At 40.8% G+C, this 23,483-nt stretch overlaps 1 protein-coding gene across 3 annotated transcripts in view; it reads right to left on the reverse strand.

The window, feature by feature from the left end:
• Positions 1 to 346: 346 nt before the first annotated feature.
• The window catches only part of HTR2A (5-hydroxytryptamine receptor 2A), a 28,298-nt gene continuing 5,161 nt past the window's right edge, over positions 347 to 23,483 (reverse strand). For all 3 annotated transcript variants that reach the window (XM_030477409.1, XM_030477410.1, XM_030477408.1), the window contains 2 exons: positions 22,373 to 22,573; positions 347 to 2,119 (listed from right to left, as the gene is read on the reverse strand). In XM_030477409.1, coding sequence (XP_030333269.1) covers positions 1,320 to 2,119; positions 22,373 to 22,573 — 1,001 coding nt within the window. In that variant the 3' untranslated portion in view covers positions 347 to 1,319. The remainder of the gene's footprint in view (positions 2,120 to 22,372; positions 22,574 to 23,483) is intronic.

The raw sequence follows: 23,483 nt of genomic DNA on the forward strand, positions 1-23,483 counted from the left end.
AGTTTCATGACTAGGCATTTCTCTCAAGAAATGTGTTTGACGTTCTTTAAGTAATATATTCTGCCCTTGGAGCTATGCAGATGAAATACAATGCCACTTATAAGTCGTGTTCTTTCTCAAGTGGGCCCCATTTGCCCGTACATATTTCATTAAGGCTGAGTCCAAATAGTGCAAGCTACTTACCATTCCTGAGCAATCTACAGTAACAGCAAAACAGTGAAACCAGGGAAAACAATTTTGAGCCACCAACAGTTTTCTAATAATTCTGGCTCTAGAAGCCCTAAAACAAAACCAGAAGGAAATTCTTCAGAATGGCTTTTTTAACCAAAGAAATGATGAGAGAGGATCTGCTGCAACATTTTACTGGAGGCTTTACTCATGCAAAACATCCACTGATGTTACTTAAATCAGACTCTGTTGGAATCAAACACAGGCATGGATTTGCAATCATTCCTGAAATTATTTAGCAATGTTGCCCCTGATTTTCCACTCTTCTCTCACTTCATTTCTATGTCAACAGCAGTGGGAAGGAGCAGGGAAGCAAGCCAAATAATTACTTTTGAAAAAAATAGTTTAAAGTTTTAAACTGAACAGATTAAACTTTTTGAATAGAAATAAAGTACAAGATATGAAATAAAGATCAGGAATGGTGATATAGAAACAAAGGGTCATTCAAGTATAATTTACCTTTGAACCATAGAACAAATGACAGAAAGCCCAGTGACATTTCAGAATGGCCACTCAGAAAAAAAAAATAGCCATAAAAACACTGTTACCAAAATGTCCATATCATTAATCTATACAGGTTTTAATAGATTTTTCTTTAATACTTTAAAATTTATTTTAAATATATGTTAGCAAATTAACCATCATTTTATTTAAAATTCTGTAAAGTGCTCATTCAGTTAATGATAACAAAGTTCCATTGTAGCAAGACAAATTAGCTGGAGCCTACTCTGCGAGAACATCAAAGGACAGCTTAGCTTTCATTTGCAAAAGGAAATGCGTAGGTTTCTTCACAGCCCGTGTTATAATACAAGAAATTGCATTTGTTTCTTTAAGAAATATATCCTTTAGAATATTAAAAAAATAAGTTTAATAAAGCCTGTGCTTAAAACAGCCAAAGTACTGTATGAAAAGAAATTGCACATTTGATACCATTTCAATCCTGCTTTTCATCCACAGGATAATATGAGGAGTATGTGATGTTCTTGGTTGGTGTCTTGAGCAGGGCTGATTTTCCTAAGCTATCAGAGCTTCTCACAGCCAGGTGAAGCTCCCAGCATATGCATGGTGGTTGTCATGGCAGCTGCCGACTGTCACACACCGCTAACCTTTTCATTTGCTGGGCTGATACTTCCCTTAGAGGCACCATCCAAATGATGTATTCCTATCGTGACCATCGAATAGTCCTTAGCCATCATTTTTGCCTCTTTTTTCAAACTCTTCATTTGTGCTAGCTGGAGCTGGCTGGAATTATATGCAAGTGCTGGGATAGTGTTCACTAAAATCAGCTGGAAGGGTTTCTTCTCCTCCTTGTAGCGACACTGAATGTAACGAGAGAAAGCTGAGCGGTAGGTTTTATTGAACAATGTATATACGAGTGGATTGACAGCTGAAGAAAGGTAGCCAATCCAAACAAATACATTAAGTAGTTCTCCAACGACTTTTTGATTGCATGACTCCTTGCAAATTACAGCCATCACATTGGTGATGAAAAACGGGCACCACATCACGACAAAGAGAAAGAAGACAATGCCAAGAACCTTGGAAGCCTTCTGCTCATTGCTGATGGATTGCATGGTTCTTCTTCCAGAAGTTCCCACGTCTCTGTTCAAAGAGCGCTGAAAGAGTTTCTCTGAGGACAGGGAACTCTGAGGGAGGAAGCTAAACGAAGCAAATTTGGTCTTTGGGCCAATGTCATTCACACATAGCGTGGCTTCCTTCTGCAGTGATTTGATAGTTAAAAAGTAGGTGACCACCATGATGGTTAGAGGGATAAAGAATGACACAAAAGAGCCTATTAGGACAAAATTGTCATCTGCAAGTAGGCAGCTGCCTTTCTTAAACACTTTGGAATCATCTTGCAGTCCGAAGACAGGTACAGGCATGGAGATACCTGAAGGTGGATTAGAGAAAGAAAAGGTTAAACACAATAATAAAAAAAATACTATTTCCAGTCATCAAGGAAAAATAAACAAAACACTTTAGCTATACGCAGATCATTTCTTAAAGAATAAATAGTTACAGGACACAAATGAACACTAATAGATAGAGCCACAATTGACAGACATCCCAAAGCAAACTGAATTTATACAGGGGAAGGAAAAATACCGCATCTCATGTTTTCTCAGCAGCACAATGCTAGTCCTGTTCTTGGGACGTTGTGCTGGAGCTACACTAAGAAAAGATACCTTGTGTAACATTGGTCTTGCAGATGTTGAATTTCAGGTCTGCCATCCTCTGGCATTTGTGCTACCACCACCTTTACAGGGTCCCTGCAGAGAAGGGCAGGGGGAAAGCAGCACTGGTGTTACATGGAACTTTAGAGTTGCTCTAATCTAAAATCCCTCTCTCCTTCAAAGAAACCTTAGCCACAGGTAGAACACATCTGCTTTCATCAAACTGTTCCATGACACCTGGTAGCAACAAAAGCATAACTCCCTATATTCCTAGATTTTGTCCCCCCTGTAATGATATACAGACTTGCTCCTTGGTTCCTGCCATCTTAACAAAGGCTTTTATCAACTATGATCAAGATGATACCATGTCTCTCTTTTGTGAGGTGGCTTCAGAGTGGTCTTGCGCTGTTTGTTACAAGAGGATTAAATGTGTTCTGGGCACTGGTTTCTGAGGAGGCTGTGAAATACTGATTTTAGGAAGAAAGATAAATTTTTGTCCTAGGTCTGAGAGTAATCTTTCACTTGGTCTTTTTCTTTTCTCCCTATGATCTCATTACAGTTGACAAAATCTAAATGCTAAAAAAACCTTTCCATGGCAATTGTCAGAGGAGCGATGGGGACAAATTAAGTACTGAGAGACATCAATATGAGGCAGCCCAAGATGTGGTTCACCCTGAGGGAATGCAAAGGTCCTTTCACATCCCTGAAGGCAACAGCAGGCGTATGAACTTTGTCTTCCCCTGGAGCATGTGCTGCATCCTTGCCCTGTCATGAACATCAAGGCCAGGTGATGAAGTTCATTCTCCTTGGACTGCTCTGACTGATTCAAGCCCACTCAGTCATTTCCTCAGGGACTTCTGCAAATGCTGCTAGTGTCTGAGCAAAATCAAACAGCTGCTGTTTCTTTGGTTGTTGGTTTTGGGTTTTTTTCAATATTTGTTTCCTCCCCTCCCCCCAGATGGATGCTGTCTCTCCAAGAGAGGCAATGTTCACACAGTGAAAAGGATGATGTGAAGACAGTGGAAGTGAAATTGTGAAGCAGAGAAGCAATAATGCAGCCCTGTTTGGATAAATGCAGTTAGGAGTCTGACTCCTGTGGAAAATTAGCATAACCCAGGAGCTTCAGCCCCCTTTACATCTTTGAACAGAAATCCCAGATGCTGATGTGGCTTCTGAGGAAAGAAAAAAAAAAAGACAGAAGAATTTTTTATGATGCAAGGATGATGCTGTGCCCTGCCTTGTCCCTTGTGTTCCCAAGAATGTCCTTACTGGTTCACAGATGAGTCCTGAAACTCATGCTCTCAACAACATTTCAATGGTACCTCCCGCTACTTCCCTTCCTTTCCTTTCTTCTTCCCACTTTTGTTCTTAGACAGGGAACCCTCTAAAAGTACAGGCTATCTCTTCATTTCACACGTTTCCAGTGCCCAGCATAACAGCTCCAGTCCTAGAGGGAGGCTGTGGAGTCCAGGCACAGTACAAAACAATAACATAATAATATTAAAATATTATTCTCTTCAAATATTCCATTCTTTTGGTACTTCTGGAGCTTCTACAAAATTCTTTATTTTTCTAACACCACTGCCCTTTATTTTCCTAACAACACTGTAGCTTATTTTATCTGCACAGCTTTGAACTGAGTCATGGCAATGCCTTGGGCCAGTTTACAAAAGTGCTGTTCTTATCTGCCCAGGGCAGAAGCTAGTGGAGAGCTTGTGGTATTGCCCTTTCTGTTTCTGCTGCACAAGCCCTCAATGCTTGAACTTGTCTATGAGAAGCCAGTGTGTGAGATGCAAACTCATGCAGTGTGCGGGTCGAGCTGATGGAAACTTCCAGTGACTTAAGGAAAGCTGCTGCCTAAAAAGGTCCGAGTCAGTCTGACTGATGGCACAGAGGGAGAGGTCACCTGCAGGAGCCACATTGCCCAGCCACAGCTGAGTAATCTGGGGTGTGAAACACCTCCAGGGAAATCGGAAATGCTTTGAAGTTCCTTTCCTTTTTTTTGGATGAGTTGAATGATCCTGAAGGCACCCAACACCTCCCAGCATTACACTTCAGCTGCATGAAGGCACAGCACTACTCAGAGCAATACCACAAGTTTCCCATCTGGTTCTGCCCTGTAGTGATAACAGCAGGGCTGTTTTTTCATTTAATTCAAAGACCTAGCATGAGCTGCAGAGATAAAATAAAGAATGGTAGCCACAGAGTAAAAAGATGCCTTTCATTACTACAGACCTTATGGTTCAGCCACATCAGGAGGCATGGGAGGAGAGGAAGCAGCATTCGAAAGAGGAATATTTTCATTTAATTGCAAACCTTTTCAAGTAAAAGGCCAAAGTCAGTTGCAAGTCCTCACCCAAAATACAAGGGCAGCAGTTCCCCACCTGCTTGTTTTGTTGCTAGCAGCTTCTGGAGGCTGGCATCTAAATCCAGATTGCTGGCTTTAAAAAGTGGAAATGAGCTTCAGCTTGTAGCTGGAGTTTCCACTTTTCTTTGTCATTCCTTTAGCAAGGGCAAAAGTGCCATTCACAGCAGAGCTATGGCAGGCACTGCTAGTTGTGTGATTTTTTCTGAATGACTGTTCACAGCATCTTTCCCCTACAGCCATGGGTAACTGGCCTGTATACAGTTTGAAAATACCAGAGGTACCATGGTTTGGTAGCAGAGAACATTGACAGCTGTAATGTGCTTTTTGTGCACACCCCAGTTCAGCTGATGCAGAGGATCTCACAGATGATACTGTGGTATTCCTGTAAGGAATAAATCAACTTCCAGCCCCATTCTCTCTTTTCATATTTCTACAGGGACTAATCTTATTGCTCCCCTCCCCAGAGGAGCAGAGTTTGTCCCTCTTCAACAGGTAGGTACCTTCAAAAGGTAGCTTCTGGCTTTTGTAGCTTGAGGATAATAAATCCCTGAGAGGACACAAGGACCAAAGGCAGTCATGTTTAAACTGCAAACAACAGAGCTTCCATGCGCAACCCATGTCCACTGTTTTGACAGGATTTTTAGGCAGCATCACACATGGCCAAGAATGTCACCCACACATCACTCAAGTTTGGTCAAGATCAAGCTTGTCCTGTAGACACATAACAAAAAGTTGTGGACTAAGCTGTATTAGCATTATTGGAGCTGACTGAATTCATTCTTTAAAGACTGAAGCTGACCGATTTCTCCTTGATGATTCAGATGTATAATTTCTTGCTGTTTTTATTGTCCCTGCTTTACAGCTCCCTGCTCTTGGTGACTGTGGACATTTAAGAAGGCACAGGCTGTGCCTGTGTATTCAAATGTCAAGAGCTTCACAAGAAACGATCACACAGAGCTACCAGCTAGGGATGAGCAGGTATTTGGGAAACAGACTATGTGCAAGCAGTAGATGGGGAGGAAACAACCCGACAGGGCTGTAACAGAAGAGTTATTCTACAACCTGCCCATTCCACATCCCTGGCTCAAGGTCAGTCTGGAAAAAGTCTTGATATCCCCTGAGTGCTTTTAATGGTTTATCTTATTCTGCTTCCAAACCAAACTAAGCTGAGGCACGAGGAAGCACTCAGCACAGAATGAGAGCATTCATTCAAGCACTGGAGGTACATTAGGCACTGTGTTTCCCGTAGACATTCCCACTTATATCAGAACATTTTCCCTTGTGGACAAACCCTAAATATTATGTTCCTCTGGTGGAAGGTGGTTTATTTATATAGCTTGATTTATAGACAGGTGGCTGTTTCAAATTCTATGGACTTTAATAAACCACAAAACAGAACCCAAACAATAAAGATGAGTAATAAGTCCTGCATTAACCCTTAAGCATTTGAGCACAACTTGAGAATGACAACAGGCTCTTGAAAACACCAACGTTGAGAAAGCGATAGCATCCTTCTTCTTGTTCTCTCAAAAAGCCTGGGAAAACTGATGAAGTTTGATTTAGTGGTACACATTCCTGGCTTGCAAATCTTCAGACATATACAGCAGCCATAAAACCACTTTAACTGGACAGGTAAACTGGGTTTGCAGCTGCCTTATGCTGCTAAGACTATCAATAAATCAAAGCTAGAATTTACAATATGCCCTGCAGAGTGGCACACTGGGGCTATGCAGGGTGAAGAGGAGGAGAGGGGAGTGAACTGTTGAAGTCAAGGTTCTTTCTGTGAAGTCTCCTTCAAGCAGAGACTGTCAGTCAAAAGCTTTCACCTCACATATATCCGTTTCAATCAATTTGAATACAAATGAGCATTACTGTATGCCTTAATAAATGAACAAGGGATAGAAAATACCTTTTAGAAATGTCATTACAGCTTACCAACAAAATTCAGTTCACCTTCACCTGAAAAAGAAGAAAACCTCCCCAGCTCAAGTTTTAGAAGTCATATTGGTTCAGACATAGTCAGGTTATGGGCCAGACCATGGGCCACAGCACAGAGATGTGCTGTGGCACTGGAGACCTCTGAAAGGATTGCTGCTTGGAGAAGGCCAGTCTCTCCTTCAATGTGGCAATATTGTCTTATTTCTTTAGAAAAGCCCATGCCTGGTATCTGGTGCCTTTCTGCACTCAGAGAATGTTCTCCTTTGGTACATCTGCATATTCAAACAACAAACAGCTGTCCACGTATACTAATATGATACATCCTAAGGCACGCATATACAATGCATAATCTCTGTTTCATGTTGTATAAAAATTTCCATGGTGAAACATGGATATCACATTATTTTCAATATTTTGGACTGAAATAATCACACAAAATAGTATTTATTCCTTGGGGCTACTGTGGTGCCCTGTGTGGACGTTTGCTTGCTCTAGGAACACAAACCACACAAAGCCACTTGTGGGGGAACCATGGACCATGTCCTCCTCTGAGTATCAAGGATGCAGATGTGTCTGGACATTATATCAGGAGCTGGAGTTTAGTGACAGCTACTTATGTGCTTTCACTTAATCTGCTGAATACCCATTCAGTCTGGCTCCATGTCTCTGCCTGGCATGTGGCATTCACCATTATGGGACTCATCATTTCCCCAGACCTGCAAGCATTCAGCTGATTTCTGCATGCACCTGAAAATGTTATTCCCAACTGACTCACTTCCAGTCATGACAAACATCCCACTGTTATAATATTGTTGCTGCACAAATAGTGCCAGCCACATTGCCAATAGCAAGGTTATGCAGTTTGCTGATGGGTAGCAGTGCAGAAGCAGAAATTTCCACCTGGGGAGAGGGGACGTTGAAAAGCTCTGGGTGGATCAGAGGTTTTCAACATCCCCTCTGATCCATCAATCACCACCTGTGGCTGCATATGGTTAGCATGAATGTTAAAAAACTTCTGCCTTTCCTAGTCAGCGTGGCAGTGTCCCCAAAGTCCTAGTCTAGAATTTCTCTTCACATGTGAGACAAGCACAAACCTCTTCCCTAGTTGTAGGTACACATGTTGGTGGGGACAGGAGTGGGTGTGGAGCTTTTTCTCACAAATCCCCAAATAATATTTGCTTTCAGATGGATTTCCTCGAGAGCTAAGTGAGTCACAGTGCTGCTGGAACATCATCTCCTTTCTGCATCTCAAGAGGCCATCCTCACAGGACTGGAGTCAAGCGGGTCCAGCAATTTTCCTGATCACTGCCTATACGCCAAATTTAGTTTTTCATTTGAGGGCACACACAGAGCTGTGTGTTCTCTGTATCTTTCCCTTGGAACACTTTATTTGGTTACGTATGTTCTATTTAATGAAAACAACTTTATATTTAAATTCATATAGGGAGTACCAGGTAATACTTGGATTATTCTGTAAATTTTGAAATGGCTTTGTTCTTGGCAGCTCAGAAAATCTCTAAGGAAACATATAATTCAATTTTTTTTATGTGAGAAAATTATTGTAAATGATCATTTATAATAGTATAATTCCATAAATCATCTTTTTCACTTTAGAAAAACAAAATCAGAAGAGTCTGTCTTACTGATATGTTTCTCCTTTATGTCCTCAGTCCTGAAGCCTGTTTCTTACAAGAACAGAGATGTGTCTCTCCAAATTAATTTGTAGGACTGTGATAATAAATTGAAACAGAATTAGAGGAGCATTACAGGAAGGATAGAGCAAGAAATGAAGGACAGGTGCCCCTTTTTGACCCAATTAATTAGAAACCCAGGGCTCCAGAGTGGGCTGAGAGAGAAACTGCTGATGGAGTCACTTACTGCTTTGGTATAATCCTGTTCACTTACAAAATGTGCATGCAGTCCTGTTTCCTCAAGGCAGCAAGAATCCAACAGCAGGAAGCAGTTTCTTTGCTCGTGGCTGTAAGTGCTATTCCTGCCTATACACACCTCAAATCCCCTTTCTTAGCTGTGCTGCAGGGCTGTTTACAGCAGTTCTTTGTCCTTCATGTCTTGTCCTTATTTCCTTGTTCAATTTTCCAATCCTTCTGAGTATTTGAGGAAGACACAACCTTTTGCATGGCAATTTCCAGTAGAGCCTCTCCACCAACACAGTCTTTGCTTTTCAGCTAGTGGCGTTATCTTTGGTTTGGGCAAAGGCTTCTGCCAAGGTGCTTAGTGGCTTCTCACAGCTATCTCAAATGGAGAGAAGTTATCCCTCTGTGTAGTATGATTATCCACTAAAGGGACTAACAGAACCATATAGATGTCTACACTTATCAAATAGCTAGGGGAAAAAAAAAAAAAAGGAAATATTTATAAATGTCCTGAAGAAATTTAATTTGAAAAAAGGTTTAGGAACTGGGGATTTCAGATTATGCCATTCATATATGCAGCAAGCCAAAACAGAGAATATTGCTATTGCAACCAATCCCTCTAAGAGCCAGCACAGGTTTGCACAGGCTGCCTTCACCTTCTGCTGACTGCAGTGGGCAGAGGGGAGGCCTCCAAGGGGTAAGAAACTGATGGACAAAGATGTGCTGCCTTCAAAAGCAGGAAGGAAGTCACACTTCCCAAAGCTAGTCTTGGTATTCATTTAAATATTACTTTTTTTTTTTTTTTTTAGTTATTTCCTAATGTGCTTGTAGTTATTTCCAGCTACTGACTTCCTTGGCCCTTGACTGCATGTGGCCTCATTTTAACTGAAGCTCTGCAGTGTTTCTGTCTTTGCAATGTAAAAGTCTTTCTGCTTCGAGTTAGCACACTGGTGATTTGCTGTATGAACACCCACAGGTAAAACCTTCACCTCTAGGGCCAGCAAATAGAAAGAGTATGTTCTTGATCAGTGGAAACCTCAGAAAATTGAAAGATTTCATCAATTTATACAGCAATTTTCTTTTAGGTGACACATACTTGTGTTCCATCTGCTTGTTTACTATAGCATTTATATCTACTGAGGCACAGAACTTTTCCTAAATAAGTAAGAGATATCAAACTGCACAGTAAATAACTTTTTGTACAATATGGCTAAAGAACAAAATAATGTGTACCACATGCCAGATTCTTCCATAGGCCTCCCATGGATTCAATGATCTCCCTTTTACTGTGCTTCGTTAGACCTCATGGTCTGATTCTGAATATTTTAGTGATGTTAAGCAGGAAGAAAGATGTCAAAAGACCCCAGCCCTAGACTCAGTGTGTCAACTTTTAGATAGAAAGTAAATCTCTTTGCCTTGTATAGATTACTGTGCAAATAGAAATCATTATAAATGCATCTACAAGGAGGAAGAGGGAGGCAAGAAGCTATCTGGGCTTACTTTTGCAGCAGAAGGCTGTACAGAGCTGTTTACCTCCAGGATGTCCAGGACGTTAAAAGCCAATAATGGGGAGAGACTAAAAATTCTTTTTCTCTTTACTGGTCCAGAGGAATCCAGTCAACCTGATCTCCAGTAAGGAACATGCCATTGTGCCATGTAAAGCAAACTTGTCTACCTGAGAAAGCACCATCCTCATGTTTCCCCATGTGAAAATTTAGTCCATCCTTAGAGACGAGACAAAGAAATGCTTATGGGAGTAATTCAGCAATGTTTTGGCACCACATTGCCATGTCACATCTGAAATGAAATTGCTCCTCTTTTGCCTAGCTCAGTCCCATGGTTTCCAGATGATGCCGAGAGCACATGGACAACTAGCATCAGAATAGCAATGCTGAAGGAGCACTGAGGGAAGGGCAAAATCCACTCCATACCAGCGATCTGCATGGATGTCATAACCGTCTTCTGCTGCGACCTGGGCTAGGTAAGATTTGCATCTGGCAAGAGGTTTCTCCTTCTCATTAGCTCTCCCTCAGGCCACCTATTCCTGTGACATTTTCATGGGGAAAAGTCAGAGGAGGGAAGGTCAGGGAGACTTGCCTCCAATCTCAGGTGCATTTTCAAATCTGAGAGTATGAAATATGACAAGGAGTGGAACGTACAGGTGTCTTCTTCATACCAATTTATTTGCAGTGTGATCTTTGGTGAGATTGAGAGTTATCACTGTCCCCGAGTCTGGAAAGCATAGAGAGTAAGGCAGTGTCTGGCTAAGCATGAACAGGAGGCCGAGGAAGCAGCTTGCCTGGGGGATGCTGGCTGAGCAGAGCTGAAGTCCAAGATAGCCAGACAGCAGCTACAATCCTGCCATCCACTGGGAGTCAGGAGGGAGCTGGGTTTAATGTTCTCCTTCAGGGGATGTAGACTGATGACAGCTGTGTAACCACTTTATCCATGGTGATTACAAGTGATTAGAAGTGACTAACCTTATGATAAAGAGCTGAATATTTAGTTTGAAAAATTGCAAGAGGTGCCATAGGTCTCCAGCCTAGCTCTGTGCAGAGGGATAAGGTGCTACTCATTCATATTTAAAGCTCCTGGATGGACAAACCTGCTACTTCTGTGGCTCAGCAAAATGCAGCAAAGCAGGTCAAACACCCTTTTTCCTTTCTGTGTATTGTACTCAGTTAATGTTATTTAAATTGCATTGGTGTTTTTAAGTAAGTTCCCTGTAGCAATGGTTTAATTTCTAGTCAAAAGGAGTTACAAATTTACAGTTGTCACTGGCTTAATACGTTAATTTAAAAAGGAAAAGACCCTCTAAAAGGGATCAACTCCAGCCACTTGTGATATTCCTCCTGTTTAGCACAAAGGATCTTTTTCTATTCCATGTCACACAGCTTCACTGTTAAGGCCCCTAGGAGAATAGATTTGGGGATAATTGCACTTTGAGAAAGAAAGACCATATGTTTGTAACAGGATCTTCTCAAATCACGTCATCAGTCTGCCTTTTTAGCTCCTGAGGGCTCCTCAGGGCTGATGTATTACATGCTATGATGCTACGTACACAGTAATACTTAAAAGAAAAAAAAAAAAGTAGTAATAAGATGGAAATTATAGAAAGATCTTAGATATTCCATTATCATATGCAACTAATGTGATGGCTCCTGGAGCAATCTAAGTCACAAGATCCTCTGCTATCCCAGTTTTTATACTTCTGGGCTTTTAATTATTGCTTGTGTTGAATGCTGATAATTTACTTAACTCTGCCTTAATCCTCCACTAAACTGAAGAGTGATTTCTTCTGGTATCTCTCTGAGATTGCTCCAGCAGTGCTGCTTGACCTCATTGTGTAGTTTAAAAAGAGACTGAATGTAACTATCAGATAAGTTGTTTAATCATTATTATTATTTTTTAGCAATAATTCTGCACTGAGTCTGCAGGGCACAGACAGCCAAAACTGTAATTCTTCCAGATTTTCTAGACCTCAGACCAGGTCCCACTTTAATCCAGATCTTTGTCTTGTTTCTCCACACCTCCTTTTGTGGTTGCTTGCAGAGGCTGCTGATAAAGCAAATGGTCAGCTTCTTAATAGTTATACAAGGAAACTGCATGAATGGCTGGAGAGTTACTGGGGTAGATATTCTGATGCAATGGATAATTTGGAAGGAAAACCAGGTGAGAAGCAGGTTAGAGACCTGCTTTGGTCTGAACATTATTATTCAGGATCCTGTGCTTTACGCTTCCCTCCCCACCCAGTGGGTAATGCCCTTCACCCTGACTACACTGCTCTTCTGTTAAATCAGTCAGTGCCCTGGTCACTTTTAGAAGACGACAGGCTCGAAGAAGAGGTGAAAAAGTGTCTAGGTAGGTGCTATAGCACAATCCTTAGGCTTTTCTTTCTGCTAAATGTCACAAACCACCTTGAAAATGCAAAACAAATATATGAACTGCCCTAGCAACAAGAAACAGCTACTCTGAATGCTGGGGGTACGTCCTGCAGTGGTATGCAAGGCAGCACTGGTTTTAGCCTGGGAATATTTGACCTAAAACTTTTGGGCATTTTTATGCTTATAAAGTAAAAGTTACGCTGTTTACTCAGTGCACCTGAGACACAGTATTTATCTCAGGAAACTCACAGTTCAGCTCAGGCTATAATCCCAGCAATAGTGGTCAACTTGACATTTCAAAACTCAGACCAAGTATGAAATCATAACGAAAGTTATGTTCTACCAGAAGCAAACAAGTCTTCCCAGTAGGTGTGATTTACTTGCAACATAAACACAGGGCTGAATACCGTGAAATAAACGGCTCCAGTTTTCATCAGCCAGAAAAGACAGCCCTTATCGCGATGCCTCAGCCTGCTTTCAGGATGTCATAGGAGTTTGACAGGCTGTTTTCCATTAATGAGTCTGGAGGACATCATAGGAAAAATTAGCTGACAGGTATTTCTACATTTGTTGTAGGTAATTAGGAATATGTTGTCTCAGCTCTGACAAAACCCTTGACTTATTAGCCGGGTTTCTGCTTAGAAATGATGCCAATGGCATGGGCCAGGAAATGCATTGGGAAAGTTAATTGCAGCCTGGATGTGATAGTTTGTAATGATCCTGATAATCCTGCTAAGGATTTAATTTAAAAGCAGAATTCTGTGATACATTTTTCTTTCTTAAGATCATAAAATGCAAAATCTGGCTTCAATAAAATTTAATTCTTTAAAATACATAAAAGAAGCTGTAAAATTGCTCTGCAAAATTTTAAAAAGAATGAAAATGTCTTTGTTTTTGACATTTTCTTTTATGTAATACAGTGCTACTTTAACAACACATTTTTAATTTAGGAGGTGATTAAATGCAATTACAGTGTAAAAATGAAAGAGTTTCTAAATCCCAACATGATTCCTTGTCCACTTCTTTTCTGCTCATTTATACTGCATATGGCTTTTGCTATGCAGAAATCCTGGCTCCTCTGATTAGAGATGCTCAAGTAATTTATTGGTCAATATAGGATCCCCTTTTGAGCATGTACTGTTGTAGAGACCTACTGGGAAAAGATCAGAGCAGGCCTGTGAATGTGTCCTCCCTGCACTTTGCAACACTTCACATAGCACTTTCTGCAGAAAAGGGCATCCTGTGGTAGAACCTAGACTCATCCTTCCCTCTCTGGATGTGGAACCCGTTCTGCACCCTTGTACGTATTGCATGCTGTGCTGGGTACATGAGTGGCTTAAAAATACAGCGTTTCAGAGAAGGAGGAATAGGTCATATTGCCAGCGAGCAGTTACTTATTCAGTCAAAGAATCCCGCTAATAGGACCAGCTTAGTCCAATTGCACCTAATGCTTTTTTGCCAGGAGCTTTAGGAGGAAGAGAAATATGGTCTTCAAGTCAAAAACCAAAAAAAGAACAGACAATGAAAAAATTTTGTCATCAGCATCTTGACTAACCAGGTTCTTTCCACATAGCTCCTCTATTAAAAATACAGATTTATTTTTTAAAACTTGCCCTTAAAAATAAAACCAAAGCAGAAAGAAAAGCCACACATTTATGTTGTGACCACTCATATTGTTTTTTACCTGTAAAGCAGAATGTTTCTTGCAGAAGAGGTGCTCGCAGAATGAGTGTGCCTTTTTAAGAGGCAAAACCTTCATCTCTTTCTGATAATCAAGTAATTACACAGAGAAAATGGTAAATGTATACACAATTACTATTCTTCACTTGACAATACATATGTACTAGTATAACGTATTGTTCCCCATCCAGAGGTATGCCAGGTTGCTCAATGTCTCTGGTTTGGAAATGTGGCCCTATGGAATTTTATGTTGTTTCTTTATATGGATCTTTCCAGATTTGTAGAATTTATAAAGCAGTTCAAACATTACTATTCCTTTAAGCACTTTTTTGTAAATAAAAGTGTAAGGTTAATAACACCTCCTTGTCAGATAGTGAAAAAACCCCATACAAGTTCAAAATGGAAGCTTTTTTAACCTTCATAATTTTGAGAGGGAGATTATCAACAGGTAAGCTGTTGGTCTGGTGGATGACATGTGTTCACTCTTCTGGGAAGAACAAATCAAGCAGAGGATTCTGTTACATGGGAAATACAGGAATAACTTACATCAGTGAGGAAAGTAAACATATTTATGTCTCTTCCTTGGAATCATCTTAAGTATTGTCTCATAACCAGAATACATGTGCTCGTCAACTTAGAAATGTGCATCACAGCACTGAATGTTAACTTCCCTTGGAAACCTGGGCATGAATTGCTCCTTTACTCATTAGTTGTTGCTGCTGGTGGTGTCATTAGTGTGGGATGAACTTTGTACTGGCATAATTGTTGACTACTGAGCCTCATACATTGTGTCTCTGTACAATAAAACAATGAAGATCCTATATCTGTGAGATGGTGATGAAGCTCTAATACTTTTACGAAATGTTCCATGGCCCTTTGCTATAGTTAATGCAAATTTCTCTGTATGTTGTGTCACAATTTTTGACAACATCTTTATGGCATTTTATTTTTATATTGGCATCTACATCCACAAATGGAAAAGGTCCCAGGAGATTGCCCAAACACAAAACCTACAACGTTTGCCCTTGAGATTCCCCAGCTGGAAAAAGCAAACGGTTTGTTCCCTCTTTGTGAGATGATTTCCTAAGTATGGTAAAAAAAAAAAAAAAAAAAAAAAAGAAAGAAAAAGAAATGTTAACTAAGAAAATTATTATAAATACCACTGAGAATGCAAAGCCAACTTTTCAAAAGAAGAAATGGAAGTGAAGTGAATGACTGCATGGTAAAGAGAGTAGTGTAGCAGATATTTCAAGTTTAGCTCCAGCACTTCCAAATTTAGGTGCTCAACTTTAAATCTGTATTGTTGGAGTACAGTGCTGTGTGTAATTAATTGCAATTTTATGTATTTTGGCAGTATATTCCATGTTACAACAAGTGGTCTTTTCCTATGCCAAGCCATCCTTAAATTAGACTTGAATGAACTAGTAAATTATGTCATCTGGAAGAAATGTAGGATGTGGCGGATCCAGAACAGGGATTCCCAACCTGCAGCCCCTTGGCTATTTGTGCCTTTTGAAGACAGTAAAGGGACTTTCAAACAAAAGCTGGCCTTGGCAGTAGGAGTGAGCTGAAGGAGGCTGGAGCTGTCAATAAACCACAATCCAGAGACAACAGTAGATGGACTCTACCAGTCTCAACTGCTTTCCTGGCCCTTTGTACTCTGCAGGACAGCAAGAGGTCAGGCAGAGAAATTGTAAGCTGCCTGCGAGCCTCTGTTTCACCATAAAGCCTCACGCTGCCAAATTATCAGAGGGCTCAGTTGCCGTGAGCTTGTTTCATACACCTGGAGGTAGCTTTTTGCACCCTGCGCTTTGGAGAATGTTGCTTCACATGATGCAGTATTTCTGCATTTCTGAATTTTAGAGAGTTGTGTGATGGGAGGTATTTCACCAGCTTCATCCAGCTCCACTTGGACTTTTTTTCTGCATGAAAAATACTGAATAAATCTAAGTTGTTAGTGACTAGGGAGAGCAGAGACTGCCTGGAGGCAGCAAACAGATGTGTAGGCTGAGTGAGAAATGATAAAAACTCAGCTAAGAGGATTTGGGCTTCATCAAACTTCACATTACTTAGACCATTAACAGAGGAATAGAGAAAAATAAGGACTGAGGAATGATAGGTATAGGGGCTTAACATTCATAATTCTTTTATGTGGCACTTTCAAGGATTTTGAAAAGAGAGAATGATGTATTCTTGGCCTCTTGCAGAGCAGTAAGTTTCTTAGGCTGACTTAGCACTCAGAAGTGTTTTACCCTTATTTTTCAGCATAGGCTGAATACAATTCTATAGATTCCAGTGAAAGACTTTTCAAAATCCAACTCTATTTTTTCTAGGAAGAGGAAATGGGAAATGCTTGGGCTTTTTACACCTGTTTTCAGTAATGACCTCTGTGCTTTAAAACAAATGGAATAATTTTGAGAGTTTAATGGGCTTTTGCCTTCAACAGCTACAAATAATCTAATTACCTAGCCACTCTGGATACTGGATGATTTAAGAATTAAAGACACAATTAGAATCTGTTACAGTAATTAGAATCCATTCTAAACCAATTGCCTGTGGCATTACATGGTCTGGTGAAAGAAAAACTGCTGTCTAAATGCTCTTCTTCCAGTGAATGCAAAAACAAATGTTAATACAACTTTTTTTTTTTTTTTTTTAACTAAGAAAGTCAATATAAGTAAATCAAATTATCTGTGGGGGTTTTATGCTGTTTTTTAAATACTATATACGTCAGTGAAGTCAACAGAAGGAAAACCACTGGCTGACTGGTCTTTGGACCAAGTCCACTGAATTTGTGAATTTAGTGACTAAAAGGAAAATTACGAATTTAGTGAATGAAGGTATTATTACTTAGATAAATTAAGGTAAATTAAAAGTCATAATGAAAGAGACATGGTAGATTCGGAAGCACTAAGAGAACTTCTGCATGCCCCACAAATCAGCTATAAGTATTTGCAGGAGTCAGTGAGCAGGTGGGTAAGGGTAATTCAGCTGATAAAATGTTTCTGGATTTCCAGATAGCTCTGACAACACTGTTTTGTAAGAAACTAAGCTCAATAGCAGAAGAGGAAAGATCCTCTGGAAGTAAAAGTATGGGGTGGAAGACAGAAAACAAGGGGTAAGATTAAACAGTTTATTTCTACAGTGAGGGCAGTAGAAGGAAGCGTCCCACAGCCTTCTGTGTTCATCAGTGCTGTTCAGTTCATCCATGACCTGTTTGTGTGGACACTAGCACTGAATAAAATGTGCTAGTAACACATGGCTATTGGCTGTAGAGAATTGCAGAAGGTCCTCATAAATCTCAGCCAATGGATAGCAAAGTAGCAGATGAAATTGTACATTGGTCGGGGGGTAACCCTGTTTACTAATGCAAAACTATTTATCATTACTCAGGAAAGAGAGGAGTGCCATGAAAATTGTCAGAGAGATGGAACACCTTTCCTATGAAGAAAGGCTGAGAGAATTGGGGTTGTTCAGTCTGGAGAAGAGAAGGCTCTGTGAGACTTTACTGTGGCCTTTCAATGTATAAAGGGGGCTTATAAGAAAGATGGAGAGGGAATTTTTATCAAGTCCTGTAGTGACAGGACAAGGGAAGATCGTCTTAAACTGAAAGAAGATAGATTTAGGTTGGACAGAAGGAAGAAAGTTTTTTTCAATGAGAGTGGTAAGACATTGGCACAGTTTGCCCAGAGAAGTTGTGGATGCCCCATCATTGGAAATGTTCTACATCATGTTGAATGGGGCTTTGAGTAACTTGATCCAGTGAAAGATTTCCTTGCCCATTGCAAGGTCATTGGAACTAGGTGGTCTTTAAAGGTCCCTTCCAACCCAAATCATTCAATGATTCTTTGATTTTGGAGTCACTGAACTGAGCATCCCTGAGCTCAGTGTGCAGGGATGATCCAAAAGACTAAAAGAAAGGTAGGATTTATTAAAGTGGGAATTTATAACAAAGCAGAAAATATTACCACACCACATGAGTTCATCGTGTGTCCATCTCCTGAGTATTGTGGTCTGGCCACCTGTGGATGTAGAAGCACTAGAAAAGATTCAGAGAAGGGTAAAAGATGACCTGGTCACATGTCCTGGTTTTGGCTGGGACAGAGTTAATTTTCTTCTTGGTAGCTGGCACAGTGCTGTGTTTTGGATTTAATATGGGAATAATGCTGATAACACACCGATGTTTTAGTTGTTAGTAAGTAGTGTTTACTCTGACCAAGGACTTTTCAGTCTCTCATGCTCTGCCAGTGAGGAAGGGCACAGGAAGCGGGGAGGGAGCACAGCTAGGACAGCTGACCCAAGAGGGCCAAAGAGATATTCCATACTACGGAATGTCATGCTCAGTATATAAATGGGGGGGAGTTAGAATCATAGAATCATAGAATCAAATAGATTGGAAAAGACCTTTAAGATCAGCAAGTCCAACTGTTACCCCAGGACTGCCAAGATCATCACTAAACCATGTAACTAAGGGCCTCATCTACACATTTTCTGAACACTTCGAGGGACAGAAACTCCACCACTTCCCTGGGCAGCCTGTTCCAATGCCTGAGCACCCTTTTGGTGAAGAAATTTTTCCTAATATCCAATCTATACCTCCCCTGTTGCAGTTTGAGTCTGTTTCCTCTTGTCCTGTCGCTTGTTACATGGGAGAACAGACCAGACACCTCCTAGCTCAATCCTCCTTTCAGATAGTTGCAAAGAGTGATAAGGTCCCCCCTGAGCCTTCTCTTCTTCAGATTAAACTAAACAACCCCCAGTTCCCTTATGAGCCATTCCTCAACAGACTTGTGCTCCAGGCTCTTCACCAGCTTTGTTGCCCTTCTCTGGACCTGCTCCAGCACCTCAATGTCTTTCTTGTAGTGAGGGGCCCAGAACTGAACACAGGATTCGAGGTGTGGCCTCACCAGTGCCAATACAGGGGGATGATCACTGCCCTGGCCCTGCTGGCCACACTATTGCTGATACAGGCCAGGATGCTGTTTGCCTTCGTGTCTACCTGGGCACTCTGCTGGGGTGAGGGCCATGAAGGGCTGATCACTGCTCAGGGATGGGATGGACATTGGTCAGTGGGTGGTGAACAACTGTATTGTGCATCACTTGGCTTTTTATTTTGGTTTTTGTTCCTCTCTTTATTCTTATTCTTATCCTTATTCTTATTCACTTTATTTCAAATATTAAATTGCTCTTATCTCAACCCACGGGTTTTACCTTTTCCAATTCTCCTCGCCATCCCACTGCGGTGGGATAGGGGAGTGAGTGAGCAACTGCATGGTAGTTAGTTGCTGTTTGGGATTAAACCACGACAGCGTGGGATACTGCTGCACAGAGCCTAAATAGATTTGGATTCAGCCTGGTAAAACAATCATTGAAGGGGGCTATGTAAGAGGATGGACTAAGGACTTTGACAGTGAGGGAGGTATTGAGGGTCTCTGATCAGAAGATTCCTCCCTCTCCCCCTGGTAAATTGAGCCTCTACGCAGGGGAACATAATGTCCTTCATTTCCTTCTCTTGCTTTTTACCCTCCATGTCATACACCATGACAGTTCACAAGGTGTCAGCTCAGCTGCAGACTGCAGGAGCAAGGGGAAGACAAAGGCTATCTAACTGATGCTGGAGGGCAAAACCTTGAGAAACAATTCCCCTTTCCAAATTTGTCAGTGAGATGGCAGCTGTGGAGAGCATTGTGCCAGATTCCAGCTCTGCTTGTGCCAGCTATAGCTATGGGAAAATGCAAAGAGTTAAATAATTTATATCCCTGTCACTCTAAGTAGCACTGAGAGCCTGGAGACTGCTAAATGATATACTGAGCACCTCTTTGCTCGGAAAGCATTTCCTATTTGTAAATGACATAGAAAACACCTCACTCTTCAGAAACCATTTCCTACCTATTCTGAATCAGATGGTAGGAGATCAGGACAGGGTTGAAGACTGATTGACAGCAAGTTGCATGGGTGATCTGGGATCTATCAAAGTTCCTTATAATACTGGCGTTTATTTTATTAGTATAGCAATATGTCATGGTGCAAACTCACTTCAGCCTGGCTGTGACTAGCTCAGCAGCTTCTTTATAGCTTGCTGTGCGTTTGCTTCCCTGTTTGTCCTCTGGAGCACATCACATTTGCCTTCACGACACGGCTCCCAGGGTGGGAACCAACCCATCTTCCTTCAGCTTGTCTCCCCATGCCCCTTGCTTCCATGGGACTAGCAAGCCAGCTCAGCGCCGCTTCATTCCTGCACACATCAATGTGCTTGCCTGCATTCATTTATGTCTATTTAACCCTATCAGCCCACCCATTTTCCTGATCCACTGTTCTCTTACATGTGTCCTTATCCAGCTGCAGTAGAGCGGGACTCTCCTCTCAAGTCATGCCACACTTCAGTGCTTTCCAATAAAATAAGGAACTGTATTTTTCAGAGTTATATAAATAGGACCATGTTCCTATCACTTGCCATAGTGATAACAAATAACATCTGCGGTTCATCTGATCACTGTTACAAGAAAATTCTCCAGACAGCAGAAAAAGTGTTTTTACAAAAGGCAAGTTGTTATTAGTTATTACTGCAAAGAATAGTCCTAACTTTTGAAATTTAATAGCAAGATATCAAAAAACTAAACCCTCCTGCTACAGAACATAGTCCATGTTATAACTAATAGGGCTTAAATAATATTTTTTTCTGGATTCATTTTAATAGTGAGCTAATTCAGATACTGTAGCAGTGAGCCCTTATCTGAGGAAAGAGGCTGAGTGGCATGGACTACTGGTTTGTCCCTCGAATGGTCATTCTGATCATTCTGTGAATTTATTTGTGTTTAAAAAGGATGGTAATTTCACACACACTAAACACAGGCTCCACACACAAATGCAGAAAAGCACAGTATGTACAAATTAAAGGAATGCCTGACCTTTTTATGTTATATGGAGAATGCACTGGAAATGCTTGCACTTAGCAGTGTCAAAAACTGGAAAAACTGGACAGAGTTTTCTACTGGATTGATGAAAATGTGACTAGACATATAAGGTATGATTCATCTAATCTAAATGAAGACATCCAGATCTGAGTTGCTTTAGGCTTCCTTTTTAGTTGAAAACTAGGTATTTTTAGGGTGGAGTTCACATGGCCTGTGCTAGGCATCTATATCTGATCAGCTGAATGCACCCCAGGGCCACATGTGATGCTGCTGAACCTCACCAGGTCTTAGAGGATGCAGAACTGTCCTCCTGTTGCAAGAGGGTTCCCACTATTTCTTGCTGTGCAGCAGAAGATAAAGCTATTTTAAGTCACAAAAATCTTAGACTGTTTTTTCTCAGCCTAGGAGCCAGAATCAAGAGAAAGGCCAGGAGACAATTCGGAGACCCAGGCAGGCAACACTGTTAGGCATCATCTCCTTTCCTTCCTCTCAGAAGAATGGTAATGGATTACAGTTACCACTTGAAATAATGTGTATTAGCCAGGGAAGCGGCTAATCAGCTAATTATCTTTGATCGCAGGCAACACTTGGCAAAAAAGTGAATTTTTCCTACTTCTGAACAAGTGAGCTGCCAGTGCTGGGGAGCGGGGAGAGAGGAAGGGGGGCAGGAAATTCCTGGTGCCGTGAGACTGCTCTGGACCCAGGATGCTGTCACTGTGGGAATGAAACAGTGACATTCCCATGCCTAGTTTTGAGCCTCTGGGTTTTGCTAGTGCAAAAAGGAGATTTATCCAGTGAATCATTCAGGGCACCCATTTTAGGCTGTAACTCTGAACTGTCCTGTGGAGAAACTCCTCTCATTTACAGCATACACAGAATGTCTACTGTCTCCTAAACAGGATCTATAAATACCCCATCATACACACCAAGAAAGGAGAAAACATGTGCCCATAAGAAACATCTCTAAGCAAATAATCCTAATAAGAAATTGGGAACAACTGACTTACATAAAACACTGAAATATTTTTTTAAGTTAACATAATATTTTCTTGTTAGATGTTAAGGTGATGATCAGTATGGGAAATAAACACATCTTTAAAACAAACTTGAACTCAGTAGTCCTATCACTAATGTATATTCTCCTCCATGTCCCGTTGTTGATTTCCATTGCATAATTACTACGTTACAGCACTTAGGCTGTGCAAGCAAAATACTGCAGGCAGAGAATACAGTTTTAGACTGCAGCATATATGTCACATTCTCTCAAAGGCCAGAAATCTGCAATTACATGCTGAAATATTGCCTCACTTACCAACTGATATGGTCCAAACAGCAATTATTTTTGCAAAAGCCTTAGTTCTTGAGTTAAATCGGCTGTGATGGATGGGGTTTCGAATGGCAATATAGCGATCCAGTGAGATGGCACAGAGGTGCATGATAGAGGCAGTGGAGAAAAGCACGTCCAAGTAGATCCAGACAGCACAGAGCTTTGTAGGCAGAGGCCATGTGTATCCTGCACAAGAGAAAGTTGACATGAGCTAAGAACGTGGCATACATCTTTGTTGTGACACTTATGTCTTACTGCATGTATCCTTCTAAGAGGAGCTGGTAGTAAGTGATGCGTTCAATAGAAGCTGCCTGGCACTGTTTTAAGAAGCCTTTTTTATTTGCTTGCAACCTTCTAACTCCATAGCTTTTTGGATTAACTCTCCTTCTTTCCCAGGCTACAGGCAGTGTAAGTTTGTTTCTTTTTAATTCTATTTGCATAATACTAGTGCTTGATGTTATAATTAACCATCTCTGACAGAAAATCTATGGAAAGAGAAGCAATTTTGTCATTGTAAACCTGTAAATTCTCAATTTTATTTTAGGACTTTTTATCCATGTAATTACTGCATTATTAACACCTGCTGATATGCAGAGCTGCCTAAATTCTGAACCTGAAACTTTAGATTTAGTGGCAGCTGAGGAAAGAAATGTATTTTGTTGTACACCACTGATATTTATCTCACCTGTCTTTAGGCAACTACCATGTACTTAAATAAGGATATGCTCTTTATCAATGAATATTGATAGACTCCTCCAGAGAAAGCAATCCAAAGCAAACACATTAATGTTTACCAATATCCAACCTATATCTTCTTTGCTGCAAATTAAGCCTCCCCCTTATCCTTGCTCTTCCCAATAGCCATGAAGAATAATTGATGGCTCTCCTTTCCAGAAGCTGTTGGAAGATGGCTATCATGTCTTGCCTAGTTATTTGGATTTTTAACTCATCCAGACTAAGCAAAGCCAATTCCTTTATCTTTTGCTTACAGATGATGCTTTTACAACTTTTGTACTTCTTGTTTCTCTGCCCTGGAATCTATTTAATTTATCCATATCTTGCTTATCATTCAGTGACCAAAACAGGACTCTGTATT

The sequence above is a fragment of the Strigops habroptila genome, chromosome 2 (genome assembly GCF_004027225.2).
Source record: "Strigops habroptila isolate Jane chromosome 2, bStrHab1.2.pri, whole genome shotgun sequence".
Taxonomy (NCBI): Eukaryota; Metazoa; Chordata; class Aves; order Psittaciformes; family Psittacidae; genus Strigops; species Strigops habroptila.